Source organism: Nestor notabilis, unplaced genomic scaffold, assembly GCF_000696875.1.
Source record: "Nestor notabilis isolate BGI_N333 unplaced genomic scaffold, ASM69687v1 scaffold1720, whole genome shotgun sequence".
In the NCBI taxonomy this organism is placed as follows: domain Eukaryota; kingdom Metazoa; phylum Chordata; class Aves; order Psittaciformes; family Psittacidae; genus Nestor; species Nestor notabilis.
In genome coordinates this window covers 303,124-325,875 of record NW_009909528.1, presented here as the reverse complement: position 1 = coordinate 325,875, position 22,752 = coordinate 303,124, and the positions used below count along the sequence as shown (strand labels likewise).

At 38.4% G+C, this 22,752-nt stretch overlaps 1 protein-coding gene across 1 annotated transcript in view; it reads left to right on the top strand.

Annotated features, from left to right (window-relative positions):
• SUGCT (succinyl-CoA:glutarate-CoA transferase) overlaps positions 1 to 22,752 on the top strand; it is a 302,732-nt gene that overhangs the window by 5,008 nt on the left and 274,972 nt on the right. Inside the window, exon 5 of the mRNA XM_010024783.1 lies at positions 2,965 to 3,085. Within this exon, the coding sequence (XP_010023085.1) occupies positions 2,965 to 3,085 (121 nt within the window). The remainder of the gene's footprint in view (positions 1 to 2,964; positions 3,086 to 22,752) is intronic.

Here is a 22,752-nt window from a genome sequence, read left to right as displayed (position 1 = left end):
TGATTAGAAAGATTTAAGCTGTACTGATCTGATGAAGTTTGAGCAGTTTACAAAGAGAAGACATTGGGCTCCAGTGTTTGCATATTTTTGAATGTCCCAGTGTACTCATGACTTCAGTTGCTGTGCATCTATCTGAGAAATACTGTCCTGTAGGTCAGGCTTAGTAGCTGGATTTTTTTTTTTTTTTCAGTATTAGAGTTCAAATACTCAGTTTGAGTATTGGAGTCTTTTAAGGGGGATCCATTTTCTCTATTGAAAAAAAATCACTAAAAAAATAATCACATTTCACATTGTGTGAAACCTTTGTCATACCTTTCTTATTTATTGAGAAACATCAGATCTCCTACTTGCTAGTGGTGTGTTTTTTAGCCCTGCAGTACTAACACATCAAAGAAGGTGAGCTGGCTTCTGTTACTGGCTGTTTCAGTATCAGTTCAAAGCACTTTTTCACAGTAAGATTGTATGTGTCCTGCTATAAGTGTAATTTGTCTAATAGCATTTTTGTTGGCAATATTGCATGAAAATGAAATTAAGTATTCTGATACTTCTGACCTCTTTTCTTCCCTGTCAGCTATGTTTAAGACGCTTCATATGGAAATACTTCAAGTTTGTAAGCCAAGTATTCTGCAGTGCTTTTTCTCTTTGCAGAGCAGAACCATTTATTGATTCATAAGAAGCTGTGTGTTTATCTTCTAAAGGTTTTGGGCATGAACATGGTTTGGAATAATTCTGGATGGTATGACACAAATATGTTTTAGAATAAACTAGTCATATTCTAAATAAGGGCTTTTAAAATGGTTCGCCTTGCATAATAAGACTAGCTTTTTATTTGACCTTTAAAAATGGTGAAAGAAAAACTGTTGTATATAAAATGTCCACTGATTCCACATGTGTGGGCTGGAAGTTCCCCTTTTCTTATCTTAACATTTGTGCAGGAAGATTACTGCTTGATTTTTGCTTTTAAATGTATAACTTCCTGCCTTCAATATGGAGAACCTGTTTAGGATTGCAGAGTTGAATGGCTGATGATTTAAGAATTTGAGATAGAACCTTTGTGCCTGGTTAATTTCAAATCTCACATTCTTAAAGCAGCAAGTTTCTTCTCCCTCATTTGTTACGCAAGAGCTCAGTGCCAGGTTTCTCACCCTTTTCCTACTGGTAAGATCTGTTGTACCACTGTAAATCTAGACCTAGCAGGATGCTTAATATAGGATAGCTGGCACTAAGTGTACAGACAAAAGGTTTCAGCAATATTATTTTTTCCCTTAGCTTATATCTGACTCTCTCTCTATACACACTATATATTTGACTGAAATAGTCAAGCATATATGAGAATTACTTCCTAACATGTGATGTTATGGAATTGTCAGTGAGAACTAACTCTGTTAAATATTTTCCACACTACCTGTCTAAATGAGATATCCTGTGACAAAGTAACTTCTTATAGTTGCTATACTGTAAGAACTCCTACCTATTGGGACAGATGTGTATAGAACTGATGTGTATAAAACTAAGTGTGGTTCAGCAATTTATCTGTTGCTATGAAAAGTAGTGTTCATGTCTGTAAAGTAATTGATGACAAGAAGAAATTTAAGTTTGTGACACCGGTTACTCATACATAAATTGAATTGTGTCCTGAATTTAAGCCCTACAAAAGAAAACTATTCAAGTGCTAATTTTTGGTTTTTATTAAGGAAGGTAGCATGGTTAGAATACATTGTTTTCCCCCTCTCATAAATTCTATAGGGGTAGAAGAATCTAGAATTTAGAGAAGAATTGGAGAAGAATTCAGTCTAGAATTTATAGAAGAGTCAGAATCTAGAACTACATTCAAAATCAAAGGAGTAGAGAGTCTTCAGGTTTATGACAAAAGCACAGCCTTGATAGTATCAGTAGTATCAAGTGGGTTGAAGAAATCTGTTAATTGGGAGTCCTGGCTGCTTTTCTTCCTTTGGCACAGCACTATGAAATACTTGTCCAAGGGTTTGCTCTTTCCTAATTACATGACTCCCACAAAATTATCCTTTGGTCTTTTTATGTTTACTCTTTGTCACTTGTAGCCCTGCCTTCCTTCCTAATGCTTTTGCTTCACTGTTAAATGCGTTCCAAATATTTGTATTTCTTCCTGAAAGAAAATTACGTTTTCTCTTCAATGCTGGAATGTGCACCATGCTCTGATGTCCTTTTGTTGTAATAAGTATCTCTTTAGAGCATCACTCAGCAGTTACTGTCAGAAGTTCATTTAAAGAACCTTGAGGATACCTTTCTCCTCAGTATTTAGCCTTAAGTAATTCATGAAGAACTTGACAGGGTTCAATTTGCAGGGAGGTGGTGGCGTTCCTTCCCTTCCACTACCTTTAGCTGTTAGGTCAATGTGTCTCATGCATGCTCTCTCTATAAAGCAAACTATTCACACACATCAATATGTATGCACATTCTCCTCTGTGTGGAGTTTTTGTAAAGAAAAATATAAACCAACCCCACGTTGCCCCCAAAACCCAGACAAGAAGGTAGCCAAAAGGTACTAATAATTTGCTTTATCAAGTTAGTAGCATCATTATTTATTACTGTTGTTTGGATCTAATGTGGAGAAAGCATGAAGAATAAAGATGCATTTTTGCTCTTCCCTTTTCCTCAAACTAAGTGCAGGTATAGAGGTGATCATTGTTCTGTAAACTGTCATTAAGTCTTGTGAAATTGATGCGATTCTGATAATATAATTAGATTTCTCTAGTCACTTTAGGATTTTGACAGTCTTCTCCCTAGATGTGTAGCATCTCTAATATGTAGCTTGCAGAGATGCATGGTCCAACAGGCTAAAAAATATCTCTCTAGGTTTGTAAGTTCTCTTATGTCAGAAAGACTGGACCCATTCTGATTAGGAAGACTTTGAAATGAAGTTTCATGAGGAATTTATTGAACTTTTGGAAACCCATAACAAATACTATACATTATTTTCTACAGCTTGCAGCAGTGTCTGATGTTTTTGTGGAAAACTATGTCCCAGGGAAACTGGCTGAAATGGGGCTCGGTTATGAAGACATTAAGAAGATTGCTCCTCACATAGTGTACTGCTCAATAACAGGTATATTTGTTCATTATTTCCTTTATTCCAGTCAACTTGTTGTAAAAGTCATACATGCTGCAAGTTTCCAGTCTGTTGATCTCGGTTGTCTTTACTGCTCTGAAGCATCTCTCTCAGAATTGTGCAGTTATATGTTCATTGACATTATATTGCTTTGCTACAGTTTATTGCCTGCTAATTTAAATGATAGAAGTGTTGTAGGCACTTATAAATGCTGGGAAGAGAGAAAAGAAATTAGAGATATGAATATAAATAACTACATACATGTAAAAACTTAAGTCTGAAAAGTCATTTAACTCCAACAATAAACACCCTCCCTGAAATCTTGATCAAGCACAAAAATTAAAGGATCTGTGCCTGTAAAGTCAGCTGTTAAAAGACAATTAAAACACAGAAGTTTAAAATCTTAGTTACAAATCTGGTATGCCTCTGCATTTCTGAGGAATAAATGGCTTTGGCTTTTTAGTTGCTGGGTTTCGATGTTATTTAATAGGAACCAAATAGCTTTCTAGCCTGCTGTGATGTTTTTATCATGTTTGTGTGGCAAATGTCTGAAGAAAAGAGCAGGAAGGCAATTAGCTTCAGGGCTTGCTGAGAATCTCTGTTTAAATACAGTTTTAGGTTGGTCAGTAGCTAGTTACCAGGATGTTTTTCGCATTTGCATGTGCATGTAATCTCAGCTGGAATTTGTGAAGTGGTTTTTGCATTTTTGTTGAGTTGCTGTACCCGTAAATGATGAAAAAAGAATAAAAATGACATCCATGCTATAATGTGTGAGGTAACTTGGCCTTTGATTTGGTAAATCTGTTATTCAGTTCATGCCACGTGACAGCTTTTGAGTGCTTTCATATTTTATTGATAATAGACAAATATCTTACTTCTACTGAGGGCCCAAGGAAAGGTACCACTTAATTTCACAGAATTGTAGAATTGTTTAGGTGAAAGGACCTCTTGAGACCATCTAGTCTAACCTCTCTGGTCAAGCATAGTCAGCTACAGCAGGTTTCCCAAGACTCTGTTCAGCTGTGTTTTGAGTATTACTACAGCTGCTCTGGACAACCTGTTCCAGTGTCTGATCACCCTCACAGTAATAAAGCTTTCCCATGTACAGGATAACTTGCCCATTGCCTTTTGTGTCAGTGGATGTTGTTGGAAAGGATCTGGGTTCCTCTTGCTCATTCTCTCCCACTGCATATTTATATACGTTGCTAAGATTCCCCAGAGCTTTCTCTTATTTAGGTGGAAGAGTCTCATCTGTCTTGTCCTCTCATCATGTGTCAGATGTTCCAGTCTCTTATTTGTCTTCATGGATCTGTGCCAAACTGGCTCCACACTCTTCCTAATGTACCACAAAATGCTGTTGGCCTCCTTTGCTACAAGGATGAATACTTTTGCATGTTCTCTGTAAATACTCCCTAACTTCTTCCACTGAGACTGACTTCCTTGCTGGAGCCTTTCCCTCTATTCTCAGGGACCTAGGACTCCTGAGAGCTGTCTTTATGTAAAAAGTGAGGCAAAGAAAGCATTAAATACATCTGCTTTCTCTGTGTCCTTTGTCACCAGTTCCCCTGCCCTATTCTGGTGTAGGTCCATGTCTTCCCTAGTTGTTGCTTTGTTCTTCCATCACAAATAAGGCTAGACAAACAACAAAGGCGATTGGTAAAGGCATTAAAACATCTTTATGGTATGTACACTACTTTTTATTATGGAGAAGTCTAGGGGGTTTCCATACTAGAGCCATTTTCTGCAAGGGGTGAATTTCAGAAGCTTCCTTAATCTGAATATCCAATATAAAAGGCTTTTTGGACAAACTGGTAAATGAGTATTTGCAAATCACCTGTAGGAATTAATTCACTTTCCTTTTCTGGAGCAAACTCTGGACCTAATTGACAATCCTTTGCTTTTGCAAGGCACCTCTCACCCGTGTTGCTTGCTATTCATGATGTTCAAGTGCTTTTCTTTTTCTTCTGGGTTCTTGGAGGTGGATACCTATTAAAGATAATGGGAGTCTGGGTGCATAGATTCGTCTGTAAGCAGCATCTTGGGTGATTTGATGCTAGGCATCTGAGTTGGTTGGCTGGTTTTTTTTTTTTTTTTTGAGGGACTGGTGCAGAAAGCAGGTAACTGCATTGTGAAAGGACATCAAGGAGTGCTTGAGGCAGGAGCTATGCTAATAATATAAGATCCGGATTGGTACTGAAGTGGAATGGACAGAGACTCACTGAATCTAGTAGGTTTCTGTGAACTCAAATGTAACATTTCAGATAGAGGCTGGGAACATGATCTAAGGCTTTTTGGTAATGCCATAGAAAGTTATGTGTATATAAAATGCCTAGGTATGGGTATGGAAACTACACATTAAGGAAGATGTAAAGGATGTGCTGGCATAGAAAGTTGAATTAAGTGGACTAGTTGTCTTCCAAAATGTTGAAAATTGTTGAGACAAATTATCTTGGTTACAACAACCCCTTTTACATCTTGGCAGTGGGTTTTCATCCATCGTTTGGCATCCTGCGTACAGGCTGTGCAAGAGATAATAGAAATATGTTGGTTCTGGAGCCCTTTCTGACTTTGGAGCTTTGTGGATGTTAATGATTACACAATGTAACACAAATTATGTTCTGAGGTTTTTGAACAGAGGATTGGAATGGTTTATCCTGTTTAACTTGGCCAGTTTTGAGTATGCTTTTTTTTTTTTTTAAGGGTGTATTTTATATATTGTAACTGACAGACAAAAAAAGTTATGTTGGTCATTGTTAATGAATATCATGTAGTATGTATTACATTTTAGATGTGAGAATATAAACATGTCCAGTGTGTCAGAACTGGAGTGTTTTTTCTAACTTTAATTTTTGTTTTTGTTGTTAGTATATGTGCTGAAGACATTATAGCTGATTCATTTAATAAATTACAAATAATTACTGGGCACTACTTCCCTTATCCCTTTAGTTAACTCATTAATGAGAGTGGTTATCATCTGGAATGTTTCGGGTTTTTATTTTTGGAACTGCATTACCTCTCAAGTTTAAACTTCATAGGTATGGAATGCAATCAATAAACAAGTTATGTGAAGGAATCGGTTTCATCCTACAGCATAACTTGTATAGCAGCTGTGATCAAGATGTCTGTCTTGGCTTCTTTTTGTCTCCTTCAGTTATTGAATGCAAGTATGAATAAATCAAATTGGACATTAAAACTTTCTTAAATTTAGGGATCATCCAAATGTGTGGTAATTCTCTGCCTCTACACTGTCCTGTATCCCTTGTGCTATTCTAGAGAGAGTGTGTGCTCAAATAACTGTCATTCTTACCATTTTCATGGCTGTTACACTTTGGAGGAGGGGTGCTTTTGCTTTTTTAAAGACTTATTTGAGATGAGTTGTATAAAATTATGTGGTTTGCATTCATCTTCAGTCCTCAGAGTTGCTAATGGATTGTCAGCACAGACAGCCTTTTCCTAAACACCTTCTAGAACAACTTTATCCCAGTTGCTGGCTGGTTCAGCATTCACTGGCAGCGTTTTGCATTTATGGTTATAGTGATAGTAGCCTCTTGCTGGATATGGATTAAGTTTTTTTGCCACATCCTTGAATTGGTTCAGATGCTGAATTAGTGCATGCCTTTTGATATTGTTGTTGTGTGCCTGTAGCTTAGGAATTTCTGTTTCCTAGTGCTTGATGTTGAGCTAACAACAGGGGCTGTCCTCAGAGTATATCACAGTGGTTATGGTCATGAATAGTTCATATGTGCCATCTTTAATACAACTGTATGTATTGCATTAAACTTACTTCTCCTTTGGATGCTAGGTAAAATATAGAGGTGTCATCACCTTACTTTCTGCTTATTTTCTTTGGCCTTCTTGCTTTAAGTTGCAATATCACCATGAAATCCAGTCTAATCGGTAGCAATGCTAGTCCTGTATGGTTCCTCCCAGCCTCCCTTTCTATTCACTTCTGGTGGCCTACAGACTGTAGTTTCTGTTCTCAGCATCCCACCTACATGATGCCTTTGTGGCCTTTTTGTCAGGGCTTGTGGTCCTTTTGTCTGATCTGTTTCTCTTCCTTCTTGGTCTGTACCCTCCTCCTACTCCATCCTATTCATGATTGCTCAGCTCATCAAGTTCAGAGTCTTCCCCTCTTCAGTTTGTCAACAAACAAGTTCCCCTTACCTGCTTTGGCTTCAGGCTCATGTTTTCCGAACAACTTCCTTTTCCAGCTAATTGTGTTCTTCAGAGCCTTCATGCTAACCTTCATTTTTTTTTTATCCCATGTTTCCTTTTCTACATTGCAGTGCTGACAGGAATCGAGCAGAGGGGATACCCTCTTTCTATGCTTGGGTTTTGTGTGCTGTTCTCATCCACAAAGCAATAAATATAAACAAAACCTGGGCTAGAGCATGCTCAAGTATGTGGAGACAGTGTACAGACATGTATCAGAACAAACTCCTGGGATGTATGATGTGATAGAGCATGAACTTCATGGACTAAATCTTTGGAGACTTTATCCTTGAAACACTAACAAATATTTCCTTGATAATGTATGTTTCCCAGCTGCTGTGATACCTTAAAGCTGGATTTGGGAGTTTTCTATTGGAGGAAAAAAAAACCCAAACCACAACAGCATTAGTAAAACTTCATAGCCATGACAGAAAGGTCTCAATTCTTTTGAATCTTCACTCTAAAGAACAGAAATTCTTGGGGTTTTAAGCAAACAGCTGGAAGTTGTTTTTAATAATCTAGCAAACCAAACCTGCTTCCCTCCCTGGTTTTGTGCTTCAGAACAGCAGGAACAATCCGTGAGAAATTCTGAAAACATTCAAAATTCTCAGCTTAAAGATCAAGATTTGTCTCTATTACATGAAATGCTTTTTGTTCGTGGAACATACGTGGAAGTGACTGGTTCAGCTGAGGAGGCACGTACTGCAGCAGAATGTAAAATCTGCAGGACATGCTCCTTGGAAAAAATGCTACTTTATAACTTATCCAGATCGAGCAGTTTTTCTTAAATACAGGAATAATATTTGTGTGGAATTGCCTCTTTCTAAATGTTGGACTGTTGCAAGTTGTTAGTGATGGTAAAATGAAATACAGTGTAATTTTGCAGGACGGCCAGGATCATGTGTAGGTTAAGAGTTTAGACATAGGTAAGCCAGATGCTGTCTCCTTTATGGTGTTCTGGAAGTCCTGATTAGCAAACTGAGTTTCTTATCCAAACGGCTCTGACTGAATGTATCCAGCCCTGAAGTGGTTGTTGCAGGGTTGCAAGTTTTTCTGGGACTTTTCCCAATGTTCCTGCTGTTTCTGAGTGCTCTTGAGCTCTAAATTGTCTGTTCTCACTCACAAGTTGGCTTTGCTGATGAGAGTAATCTTAGAACTAGTTTAAATATAATATATTTTGACAGTTTTGTGGTTGAGATGGGTTTAAGTTTTTGAAAATTGGCTGGTTAAAGTAAATCATGTACAGGTCACAAGGGAGTGACCATTTGTTGCTATGAGTATGGTCCGTGTAGCGCTTCAACTAAGCAAGTCAGTTTATTTCTGAACAGGAGGGGGCACTGTTTAAAAGCACAACTTCGTTTTCAAATCAAATCCCCCCCCCTCCTTTTCTTAAAGCCTCCGAAGGCAGTATGTTCTGAAGGAATTTCGTAGTTAGTTTTTGAATGGTGAAAACTACTCAGCTCCTCTGCCCCATCCCCTTGCTCTGCTCATTCGAGTGAATTATGCTTACTCTTCTCTTGTGCACAGGTTTTGCTGCAGATAGTGTCTCAGGGTTGGTTTTTATTTTTCCTCTTCCTTTTCAAGGAAGTACTATTTGGTGTTATATGCAGGTTGCTTTGTATGTCGATCATGGCACTACAAAATCTTGTCTCTATTTTTTTTTTCCCATTTAATTTCTTAAAATATGGATGTGGCGGTTCATTTTCTGCCTTTTAAAGAAATTTTACTCCTGCAAAGACTTTTTGATGCATTTATGCATGATGGAAATTGAATACATGCTGGTAATCCTAGACAGCCTTAGAAATATTCTTAGTTCAACCAACGAAACAACAAGATGAGATTTTTGGACTGTTATTTTTGTTAACTGTTTGTTACTGTAACAGAATAAATTTCTTGAGGATTTGCTATCTTTACTGCAAATAACTTAGTCTTCACTCTGCAATTACAAATACTTTGTGCTAAACTGTTAATCTGTTGGCAAACAGTGTTGTTGTAAAAAGACAAAAAATAGGAGGAAAAAATGTAAAAGCTTTATAGACTAAGCGCTTTGTGTTGCCTGAGTGTCACGTGGATCTGAATATGGAATTGTTGTATATGGAGCTCTTATAGAATCATAGACTAGTTAGGGTTGGAAAGGCCCTTAAGATCATCTAGTTCCACCCCCCCTGCCATGAGCAGGGACACCACACACTAAACTATGTTGGCCAAGGCTCTGTCCAGCCTGGCCTTAAACGTCTCCAGGGTTGGAGCATTCACAAAATGTTTAATTCTTGTTTAATGTACATAAAATCATTAAGATCTTCAAAAATGAGTAAATAATTTGTTTCTCGTGAGTGATTCTGATAAATCTATGAGAAGGAAAAGAGTTCCTCACTCCACCCATATACATGCAAGTTAATAATAACTCAAAAGAACCAGCATTTACTACTTCCCAGCAGATCTTGGTTTGTACTGATAATTTGTAGTGGGTTCTCATGAGAAGATGTCATGTTATAATTTTGATGCATATCCTTGGCCTCTAGTATTTTCACCACAGGAAAGAAAAGCCAACCGCAGTGTGTTTTGCTGGGCAAAGGCTAGCCAAAGTGTTCTGCAGATCCTCTAATTTGTGAACTAACTGTGGTAAGATACATGGAATTGCCTTGGACTAGGTACCGTTTGTAGACTCCCTCTTACCAGATGATTCTGGCCTGTAAAATTATAGATAACTTGGAGTGTCTGTGTCTTCTTGTCCACTCCTTCCCCTGAAGATTGATGTTCTTGTGGTTTCTAGATGGTTATAATCTGGAATTAGTTACCTGATACAAATGGGTAGATAACCTGCCAACAAAATGATAGCTCCTACTTAAAACTAATTGAGCATATTTCAGAATATGTTATCATTTGGCAAAATAACTTCTTGATGCTGTAAATTATTTATAGATAAGCATGTAGCTAACAGTTGTATTCTGAAGTTGGCTTAAACTGTGGTTGCAGTATTTACTAAATAACAGCAGCTGTAGAAACGGTCTTGGTCATTAAGCTGTTAAAAAGCTATTAAAATGTATGATCCCAAATTACTAGAAGAAGAATATTTTTCTTATAACTGCAAAAAACCAAAATGACCCTAAAACTAGGCACAACTAATTGGAGGGGGAAAATTAAAAGGGGCAAAATAAGCCTGTGTAGCAAAACATGTAGGTTTGTTGAGTCAAATAAGCCAAATAGCCAATGCAAGCAGGATGATGTGCAGAATGAAATGGAGATTAGGAGAACTGAGAATTGAAGGAGTTAAAACAGTCTTACAAATATATTAAAACCAAGAACAATTTGGAGAAAGAGGAGATTAAGGTGGAAACTGCAAAAAAGAAGATTGGTGTCTTGGTACCAGTCTTCAGTAGAAGACGTTCATAGAGAAATTTTCAACAGATGTATTGTATTATAGAAATAGAAGATATTGCGCTGTCAGAGGCTGATACGTCAAAAGAGGCATTGTCAGAACAAACTGGGTGTCACACTTCCAGTAGTTCTTAATGTGGTTTAAGAACAAGGAGGCAGGTCTGGAAAACTGTGAATGTTATACCTTTCTTAAATAAACACAAAAAAATCATGGGTTTGCAAGCCTTGAGGTATGAACTTAAGTGCTGACAGTGATTAAACAAGGCATTTGGAGGGGGAAAAATATGAAGCTTCTATCTGAGCTTGATTTGATAAAAATAGAGCCTTACAGCACTGGAAGAGAAAACCAAGCCTCTCCAATCTGCTAGTTTTTACATTATGCAGTTGGAAGATGAATGGGTTAAAGACTTGATCTATCTTTTTTTTTTTTTTTTTTTTTTTTTGGATATCTTGAAGTTGTCTGAGTGGGCAGTTAAGCTAGTAATCAGCACCTAGAGATAAAATACACTGGGAACAGTTTTTGGGGAGTCGGGTAGAAGACACTAGGTTTGTGGAGTCACAGATCGTTGCTGGGACAATATAATTACCTATCTGTAACAGGGTAATAAACCTTGTGATATGTATATCGACTGTAGGAAAGTTTTGTTTTGTTTTTTTGTTTTTTTTTTTTTTTGACACTTTTGAGTAATGCCTTCATAGACAAGCTAGGGAATTGTGATGTAAAAAAATTAGTTCAAGGGTGATGGGAAACTCCCTGATATCTTAGCTCTCATGTTATAAAGAGTAACTATTGGTCCTGACTGACATGGAAGGCAGTTCCTCAGAACTGATGTTGCTGGATATTTTTCTCAAAATAGGTGATAGAATAGAATGTGCATGAGCCCAGAATCCTCATATGATCATGAACTACAGGGCATTTCTTGTGGGTTTTACAGATGAGTGGCAGGAGGAGTCTGGGGCTGACTCACAGGTGCAAATCATCTTTCTTTACAGCCATATATACTCCCCTTTAAAATGGTTTCTGGCAGTGTGGCTAACTCTCAGAAGAGTCATGGGGAGCTGGCCTCGGCAACTCAGCTCAGTTTTCCTTCCCAAAGCCAGAGATTCAAAGCATTCCCAACAGTCCCTGTCTCAACATAGCCCCATGGGCTGTCACATGATGAAGCCCTAGTGTAAAAGCTGTAGTTTATTGCAGTTTATTGGCCTAAGAGCTCCATGCAGCTCTGAGACCCACAAAGCTGAAAGGGAATGAATTTATACAGCAGGATTAGAATTAAAAATCACCTTGACCAAATTGTTTATGCAAATAGAAGAACAAGAATTAAAGGTTGGAGCAAGTACAATGTACTATGCTTAATCAGAACTCATAGAATTATAGGGATGGAAGGGGCCTTAAAGATCATCTAGTTCCAATCTCCCTGCTATGGGATTGTCCAGCTTTCTTGTAGGGTCCCTTTAGTCACTGGAGCTGCTCTGAGGTCTCCCCTTCAGGAGCCTTCTCTTCTCCAGCTGCCCCAGCCCAGCTCTCTCAGCCTGGCTCCAGAGCAGAGCTGCTCCAGCCCTCGCAGCAGCTCTGGGGCCTCCTCTGGACTCACTCCAACAGCTCCATGTCCCTCTTGTGTTGTTGCCCCAGAGCTGGATGCAGGACTGTGGGGGTGGTGTCTCAGCAGAGCAGAGGGGGAGAATCCTCTTCCTTGACCTGCTGGTCATACTCCTTTTGGTAACTAGTTCCTTTTGCAGTGAAAGAACTAGCTTTATAGAATGCAGCAGGAGCTTTAAGAGGTTATGATCTTCACATGTAATTACTTTGGTATCTGAGGTGGCCATTAATATATAATCAAATGTACTGCTGCTTTTAGGACTATATTCTAAATACTAATTTCTGCAAGAATTGGGAACAGTTTTAATTTAGAAAGCACAAATGTTGAATGTAGTTGGGTGATAGTCTCATAAAGAAGTTGTCAAGCAAACTTCCAGTCATAACTTCTTGTAAATCAAAGCCAAGGAGGACAGTTCTCCCTATGCTGCCAGGGAGTAGGACAGTTTCTCAGACTATTATTCCTTCTTTCATTCAAGACTATGACTAAAGTAGCTAAAGCATCTGATGTTTCAGTCTCTATTTGTATTATACTGTTTGCAAGTGGAATTTTTACAATTTAATATTTGGAAAAATGTTAATGTGGAAGAGGTAGAGTTCTGCATATATCTGAGTCCAAGATGCCTGATTTCTTTCTAGACATCTAAACAGACTTGTGCCCTTTCCTGAAAAACTTTCAGTCATACATCATTTGTGTATCCAAGTTGTCTCAATTTTTCCTTTTGGCTGAGCCATCCAACCAGAAAATGTCAATATAAAAAAGCAATGAATTGCTGTGTGAGACAATTAATTGGCAGAAATGCAGATGTCCAAATAGTACTTCCATGATGTAAAAAAGGGACTTTTTTTCATTATCATCTAGGAGAAAAAAAAATAATCACTTGTTTCTGTTAGTGAAGAAACAGTTCTTGTTTCTAAGAAAGCAGTCAATCACCACAGTGGTGCGTTGATGTATCAGTGGTGGTCTTGTGGTACATAATTCTGCTGGTAAATTCCCTGTGAGAACAAGTTCGAGCTGTTAATGTAGCTTTCCGTTACAAAAGTGAAGTTTTGAGACCAGTCAGAATGTATTTGCAATACTCGATAGTGTTGTGCAGAGGGGGGAATAAAACCCTGGAGCTATCTCAAACCCAGCATGCTAAATCTGCCCTAGGGTGTTACAGCTGCATTGCTTTTGTAACAGTTGTCCATGTACTCTTTACAATGTCCTACTCTTCTTTAGGACCAAAAGATGATATGTGTAAATGCAAAACTTTGGGAAGGAGACTCTGAAATAGATATTTATCGATTCAAAGGGAGATGGTACTTAGCTGAAGGTTCTGAAAATTGCCCTTGTGTATTTAGGGACTATCATGTTTTAAGGGCTTGCTTCATTTTGGCATGAAATATTAAGTATTTAATATGGTTCTATTTCACTCTACCTTGTAGAAATCACTTGTAAAGTCCCAAACCTCACTGTGCTTGGCACAAGACCTATTCCAGAGCGGAATGCCTTAGGATTGGCACTTTGTGGCCATTATTTCTTCCCAGAGTGAAATACTTTGTATATGGAGTATAAATTGCAATCTGAGCCACATGAAGCTTGGTTTTTTGCAAATGTTATTTGTATATAAAATAAAGTATTGTTCTAACCTTCCAGCAGTTGTTGCTTTATTCAGAAATAAATGGTGAAGACCAGTGGGAGCACTTAATTTCTTTTCCCAGCTTGTGCTGCCAATTACTATCCTACTGAAGTGCAGCTACACAAGCAGGGGTTTCTTTCTGATGCTGCTTTTCTGCTGCTTATGAAGATCTCCTAAATCTTTCTTGCTGTCTGTTTTGTATCATAGGTGTTCCATCTGCAAAAAGGTATTTACCTTGTTTGTGTCCAGAAGTGCTGGACACAAATAAAAACCATTGAGTGTGTTAGATGCAGTATTTACTTTCCCCGTACTGGGTTTAGTAATGTATTTAATTAGTGTTTTTTCTTAATAAAAAGTTAGGTTATTTTATGATAGTACTTGCGCTTCCTGAAGAAAAATTCCTAATCACAGAATGGTTTGGGTTGGAAAAGGACTTTAAGATGATCTAGTCCCTGCCCATGGCAGGAGGTTGGAACACCTTCCACTAGAGCAGGTTGCTCCAAGCCCCTGTGTCCAAGCTGGCCTTGAACACTGCCAGGGATGGGGCAGCCACAGCTTCTCTGGGCACCCTGTGCCAGCGCCTCAGCACCCTCACAGGGAAGAACTTCTTCCTAATATCCAATCTAAATCTCCCCAGTTTAAGTTTGAACCCATTGCCCCTTGTCATTCCAAGGAAGATTAGGAGACAATAACTCTGCTGTTAATCAGACTTGCAATCAGTTGACAAATAATAGAATTACGTTGAATTACTTCTACTTTTTTGTTCATGCCTTAATACTTTTTAAGAGTTTTAGAAGCCTGATTAACAGGATTTGAAGTTTTGGGATTGCTTTTTTAAATATGCAGTATTATTCAAAATCTTTATAGTTTGTTGTTGTTGTTCTTGTTTGTTGTAATTAAGTTGAAGTGTCCATATAGTTTAAGCAGCTGAAACTTGCAAAGGTTTTCTGTGTGTCTTGCCGCTAAACAGTTGATTTTGGAAGTGTCGTGTAACTTTACCTCTCAATTCTATCTTGCTATGAAGATATACTTAATAAAAAACCCCCTTAAGTATTAGATAGACTTACCCTCTTCATATTGGCATCTGTTTTTCTCCATTCTTGGAGAGAGAATATGTAGCTAGCTGAGCCTTGAGTCTGATCTAATGCGTTTGTTTTCATCTTCCTGTGCTTCTCTTTCCTTTTCAAATGTCAGCTGAACTTCTACATCCATCAGCACAGCTCAGACAGTGTAAGGTCAGATTTATTGTGCTTTCAGTCCCTCCAAAGCGTTATCAATAGAACTGTTGCCCAAACACCAATTGCAGGGTTAAGTCCTGTCAAGTACACATTTCAACCCATTCAGAGAACATGAGTTGCCAAAAGGTCACAGGTTAAAACATGAACCAGCAAGATTTGACAGAGGTGTGTTGCAGAGCAATTCAGCATGGTAGCTCTAAACTACATGGACTTGACTTCTGGAGTGTTTAAGGTTTTCTAGTGGTGGTGGCAACAATGCTTTTTAACCTGTATTATACACAAAAAACCAGATTCAAGAGCGATTGACAAAAAAGTGCATTTTTAGGGTGCTTCAGAATAAAACAAGACTTCAGAGATGCCTCTTTATACACGATGAGCATAGTTACGATCTGTCAGGATACAGAACTAAAGGATAATAATGTTCCTACCTAAATTCATGTTGCTGGTGGGTTTTTCTCTGCTGCTTGCAAAATTGTCATATTAGGATCCCAAACAGGCCTATTCAAAAGAGGAGGCTTCTGTAAGACTCAGCTGGTTGACAGAATGTTTTGGAACTGAGCATTGAGGCTGTTTTCTATACAACAGGCTTGCTGTCAGCACAGCTGTGCTGTTCAGGAATGTGAAGAGGTGTGAACACTGGTTCAGCTGTTTCTGGCAGAAGCTGTTAGCAAATGTGTTATTATGTTGACAAAACTTTTCTTTTGCTGGTAAAACTGGTCTGCTCAGAAATGTGACCCCACAAATGGTTGTACATTCTGGTATGAAGTGTAATTTGCTTCAGAAAGCTGTATTTACCCTGTATTTGCAGTGCTTTGCCAGTACCTCTAGAGTACTTGAGGGTTCTGGTATCAACACAGACTAAGCTTCCATAATGTATCAGTAATCCAAGCTAATTTGAAAAGGGTGTGGAAGCTGAAAGAGGGGTGTTGAAACAAAAGTTGCTGAGAAACAGATGGGAGCTGACAGGACCCCTTCTCTGTTGGTAGGATTGATACCCTTGTGTGATTTGGATCTGCTGTGGACCTCGAGGAAGGTGGGCTTTCTAGCAGTGTGACACTAAATCTTGGAGTTTGTGCTGCTTCTGTCATCAGCACACCAGCAGCAGCTAAAGTGTACTACTTTTTTCTCTGGAAGTGATTGAGCTAGCCTTTTGCACTGGCATTAAGCACCCTAGCAGGAGGGCTTTGCTGTTTTTTCCACTGTTATTTCTTCAGTCACACATAGTCTGAATATCCAAAATACAGTGAGTTTGGGAATAAGGAACAGTTGACAATGAGTGGTACTCTGAAACACTGTGTTCCCATTTGTTGTTCGGTATAAAGCATATATGAAGTTTAATGAACAAGTCGTAATTCTTCCATGCTTTAAAATGAAGTATTGACTTTCAGCTGTGTGTGGAAGTAATATTTTTCTTATGACTTCATGTTCATTGCTTGTTCTTTCATCTAAATAGCAGTATTTTGTATAAAATCTGAAACTCCAGGATTTTGGACTCTGTCCTAATGAAGAATACCATAGCAGACAGGGCCTGCGAGTCTTAAGATTTGACACTGGGTTAGTTTACAGTGAATGAAACCAAATTAGGCCCTGAAATCCTGGATATGAACAGCATGGCAACACAGTACAATTGTGGAGACACTCACTGATGGTTTAATGTTTATTTTTCAGTAGCTATTATACTTGGACTGATGCCTAGCTAAGTTAACAGAAATAAAGCTGGAAGATTTTAGGCAGCTTCAGAAGCCTTGCAGTAGGCTTTTGTAAGGCAACATTTATTGTGTTTGAGTTCTAGCATCCTAAAGAGAAGCCCCAAGAAAAGATCATCAAACATTTTATTTGTTATTACTGAAGATTTCTTTGCTGGCTTCCAAGGGAAATATTTTTCCAGGGAATCTCCCTTCTTTTAGCCTTCTTATCTGCTCTATGTTGTTTTATTAATCTTATTTTCCTTGCCTTGATGGACTTATTTCATACCAAGATTGCAGGGTTTGTTTTTGTTTGTTTTACTGTTTAAAATGGTAAAGTTTTGAGATTTCATCAAAGAAACGAATATGACTTGTAAAAATGGTGCAAAGATCCGGTGTCTTTGTTGTGCCCATTCATGGTATTTTCTGTGGGTGTTGTTAGATTGGTAAGACGACTGTAAGTAGCTGGTGTTGACCTGAGAATGTTTCCCAGTAAGCATATGGTCTTCATTACTTCTGTTTTGAAAATACTGTGATAAAATAAAACACTCTGTCAGTAGTTAACAAAGAAAAAGAAAACAGTTTTGGGTGTAGGAGACACAAACTATTGAAAAATAGCCTGTATTTTGTCATTGTTGGAAATGAAAATGGTGGCAGTATTTGGCACTTTTCCATGTACTTGAACATTAAAAGCATTCTGCATCCCAGTGTTTGTCTGAGTTGGCTGAAACCCACTCATCTGCAAGTTGTCTTGTAGAGAAAACACCATTGGAAGCTATAGATGTTACTGTAAAGTAAGAGTGTAATGAGAATAGGTTTGTGGTTAACAGCCCTCCCATAAGTAAAAGTTCTTGTGAAGAGAACAATCTGTTTGTGATACATGGGACAAGAAGTAACTGTTAAAATTTTGGTAAAAAATTCCAATTAAACATTAAAAAAAGCTTTCTAATAAAGGGGATGACTTTCTTGTCCAGGAGTAGAGTCCTTATGGATATTGCAAAGTCAGGTTTGGTACCTAGTGGCATTGTGATCCTGTCTTGCAGTGAACTCTGACCCCTTTCCAAGAGGAGAATGGGAGGCCAAAATTTTGTAATGTCTTGTAAGAGAGTACATCTTTCAAACTAACTTTATGGAACTGTGACTACAAGGTGCTTACACATATAAAACCATATTCTTTGTACAGTGAGAAGGTGTGTAATATCATGTACTTGCTCAGGGTATGTAGTATGTGATTGTCATTTTCTATCAAATTCAAGTCATGATCCTAAGATATGTGGGGGTGAATTTGGTAATGAATCCTAACTTCTCTTCAACTGAAAAACCTAAATATAATAAAGTACATGGTCTGGGAGTAAAGATACCATCTCCTCTGCTGTAAACTGTTCTAATTCTATTAATTTTTTTGCATTTCTGAAAATCTTTGCAAAATGATATCCCAGGATGTTGTAGTACTCTGTCCAATCAGAAGTTTGCTCACTTGTTAAAACTGAAAAACTGGTATCTTGTATTGATTTAGAATGTGTTTCTCATCAATGAGATCTGAGTCAGAGAATTTGATTAGAGGTAACCATGTTAGGAGAATCTTTGGGGGGGGGTGTGGAAATCAAGGATGTGAAATATGACTTGTGTTCACTACAGATTTTTTGGTGAAGGCAAAGATTCCTTTCACATATGACCTTTCCTAAGGAGCCAGTTGGCAAAATCTGTTAGTAGAAAAATGTTCAAGTTAGGCAATACATTGAATTGGTTATTAGATGCAGCTGTTTCAAGTAACCAGATGCATTTACTTTTTACCACTTCAGATATTAAATTCCTGTAAATGATCAGCAACAAGTATGTTTAACTGTGCATTATAATCGGGGAATCTGTTAATGATAAGAATATTCAAGATCAGTTTCATATGTATTTCTGAGAAAAGGCTCTTTCAACTTTTCTTGTTGTTCACTTAGTCTCTAATGTATTGGTAAGTTATTGCAACTTTCCACTTCCTTCTGATCTGCAAGAACAGTTCATTTAAACTTCAAGCTGGGATTTGGACCTTCATTAGGTTGCATAGAAAATGAATATTTTATCAGGACTGCAAATGAAATTTATGCTGCAGTTCAAGATTTCAGAAATATGAGGTAGGTGGGTGTGTGCTCATTCATTGAACTGTTGGCATATTTTGTGTGTATAAACCAAAGAGAACTATGATCAGGCTCAAAAAATGTCAGTAAAGTTATCACATTGGAGGGACAGCTTGGAATTGTAAGAATGTGTTGTATTCCATTCCACAGAACTTACTCTTTGGGAATTAAACTGTACAGATTTGTTTTGGAAATTTTTGAGGAAATGTTTGGAAAAAAGAGAAAAAAATCCATACTGATTTTGGGTTTTTTTGGTGCTTTCCCAGCTTTAGCCTCTTGAGGGATTATGTATTTGATCTTAGAGGGAGAGTTCAGGGTCATAGTACACACTCGTGTGTGCGCACACATGTGGACATGCAAGCCATGGGTGTAGTGGAGTGCTTCCTCACTGGACACTGCTGCACAGATTTGTCTGTCAGCAAAACTATGTGCAGTCACAACAAATGAAGGTCTATTTAGGTAATACCCATTTAGAACTAAAATTGTCTGAGTCAGATGAGAAATAATTATGTAATTAAGTAGTTACTTGAAATTTCTGCCCTAGGATAATCATTCCTTGTGTATCTGTGGCCTCAGAGTTGAGACACCTCTGAGGCTGTCCTGACAACTGCTCCTTGGCCATAGAGTTGTGAATATTCATAGAAAATACACCTTGCAGGTGGTATTTAGTTTTATATGTTTTTTTCACTTCAGAAATAGCAAGGTTGTTAGCATCTTGTTGAGCTGAGGTCTGGTATCTTTGTGGACTCCTGGCTGATTCCCAGCATTAGCCAGGCGTTTCTCAGGAACGTTTGCTCCTTTACCTTAGTAGTAAGAGCATGGCAGAGGTGGGTTTGCGTAGAGGAGTTCTAGCAAAGCAGTGAGGACAAACAGAGGTTAGTACAGGCAGCTCACCCCTCAAGTGTAGCTAGTTTCTGTGCAAATTTTGCGACCTGGATGGATTCTGGGGGGATGCCACTGCTACATTGCTAGGGGTAATTGACTTCGCTATTTTAAAATTAGTCTAGAGGGCCACAAAGATACTCTGAGGGCTGGAGCACCTCTCCTATGGAGATAGGCTGGGAGAGCTGTGGTCCTCCAGGCTGGAGAGGAGAAGGCTCTGCGGACACGTTAAAGCAGCTTCCAGTACCTGAAGGGGGTCTACATGAAATTTGGAGAGGGACTTTTTACAAGGGCATGTAGTGACAGGGCAAGGGGGGATGGTTTTAAGCTGACAGAGGGGAGATTGAGATTAGACATTAGGAAGAAATTCTTCACACTCAGGGTGCTGAGGCACTGGCACAGGGTGCCCAGAGAAGCTGTGGCTGCCCCATCCCTGGCAGTGTTCAAGGCCAGGTTGGACACAGGGGCTTGGAGCAACCTGCTCTAGTGGAAGGGGTCTCTGCCTGTGGCAGGGGTTGGAGCTGGATGAGCTTTAAGGTCCCTTCCAACCCAAACCATTCTGTGATTCTAAGATCAGCTGTATCTGTACCAAGCAGGTACAAGGAGTGGGTTGTTACCTTTAAGAGTGTGTAGCTAGGCATACTTGTATAAGCCCAAATCAGTGGTGGGGAACCTATGTCTCAACCTCCTTACAAGGTGGGGAAAAAGCTTTGAGTACTTAATCTGTCATGTAAAAGCTTAAGCTTTCAGTTGAAATTTTATTTTTAGAAAATGGTCACCATGTCACCTTTGATTTCTGAGATCATATAGAAGAGTGCCTCCTCTTAGATTGGGAAACCCCTTCTGCCTTGAAATTCAGAGACTGACAAGTTAAACCTTAGCTGACTGCAAAAGAGAGTGACAGGAGCATCTGTTGGGTAATTTCCATTTAGGTTACAGAGAGAAGAACTGCTTTCTTGTAGCTTAGAACTGGCATGTTGAAAAGCTGGAAAATATGGCCCAGAAGTTTGCAGGCCTGATTCAAAGCCTGTTGAAAACCAGGCTTGTGTTGTTTGAGGTGGTCTGCAGCTGTGTCTGGGAAGACCATGTTTTCAGGGGAGTTGTGTGAGTTTGGGTACCCAGATCACATGAAGATTGAATGGAACTGGGTAACTGGCAGAGGCAGCTGGTTGTGCCCTTCTGGTCTTTCAGTATCGAACTCCTAGCAGAAAGTTTTGCATTTGATTTAATAATTTTATCTTTACCTTCCAATTTATAACATCTGATTTAAAGTACAGAGTTAGAATGCCTCAATCACAGTGTGTAAAATCAATAAAGGAATTGATATATTGTACATACTCAGTCATCAGTTGGGAAATGAAATGTATTTATCAGATCGTTGGCCAGATTTTACGCCTGCTGACTAAGGTTGTGTTCTTGACTCCTTTCATCTCTTTTGACAGTTTACTCTGACTTCACCTTTTTCATATCGGTTGTGATCTCCTGTAAGCATGCCTACCCAGGAAGTTGTACTTCCTTTCCTTCTGACCAACACATGGCAAGCATTTTCCAAAAGTCATTACTCATTTTGCTAACGTATTTGGCAGCTCTGACATTGCAAAGTTTCATATAATGCGTCTGTTGGATTTTGGCTTTTGTCATCACAGAGAACTGCTTGTGTTGTTCTGCTTGTTTCATTAATCTTTATTAAGTAAAGATGTAAGCTGCCTTTAATTGAATGTTTTCTTTTGGCACCAGAACAAGTCAAAAGGTGTTTCTCATTAATTTGTTATTCAGCAGGGATAGCCATCTATCTGGATTGAATTTGTGACAATGTTTAGTCCCTATTTGTAGAAATGCCTATGTTGAACATACTTTTCTATGTTTTGCTCAGAACATCCTACATAGGCTGAGTTTATAATATCATTTGTCATGTGGGAATGGAGCTACAGGGAACTGGTCTGTGTTGACAGCATGTCTCCATGTTGGTTTTTCCTCTCCTCTTAGTACAATGTGTTTTATATTTGGTGTTATAAAGTTTCATCATGCTATCAAATCATGAAGTCCAGAAATGATGGCTTTTGGTTTTCTGTAGCATGGGATACAAATACTTTGGACGAAGGTCATGATGAGAAATGCTGATCTTTCTTTTTATGACACAGAAAATCATGGTCAGACTTTCCTGTAGTAGTTAATTACAGGACCATCATTAGCTTGCAAGTGAGCTGTACTGAAGAAATGAGAGTAGCAGTTTCAGGTGTGGCACAAATTCTTTTGTCTCCCAGTTTCTGTAATTTAGTCTTTTCATTAAGACTTACTTTTTTCTCTATTGCTTTGTGGAAGGTATAAACTGTGTTTGTGATCCAGTATCCTGGGGAAAGCATTAAATTTCATCAAATACCAGTCAAATGCAGAAGCAGCTGAGAAATGAAGAAGCATTTTTGTTAACCTTTGTGAAAATCCCAAGTGAGTCTAAGGTGACCCAAACAAAAATACTGGTTTTGGGGTGATTGTCCTTTGGGTGACAATATTGCAACACATTGGTGCCTGTTTATCCCAGATGCTTTCAGACAGCTCCTAGCTGAAACGAATTGTTTTTATACACGTTAGGAATCCTGTCATCATATCGTCAGTAACTCCTAAGCAAGCAAGCAGGGTGTCCAAATGTGTGTTCAGTACATGGCTTGGAATAACATAGGATCTAAAGACACATGGAACTTTGTCTGGGACAAAGTTGTTTATTTGGTTTGCCTGCTTTCTTAAAATTTATGAAGAATGTCTGCTGTAAATGTAGCTAAAAATCCCACTGTCATCTGGCAAAAATGAAATAGAGCTATATTGTGGCTGACACCGTATTATAAAGCTAAACCTGGAAAGACACGTTAGTCTGTTTTTTCTAATGGAGTTCTTTTTGGAAACAGTTTTTGCTAGCTTTTTTAAATTTA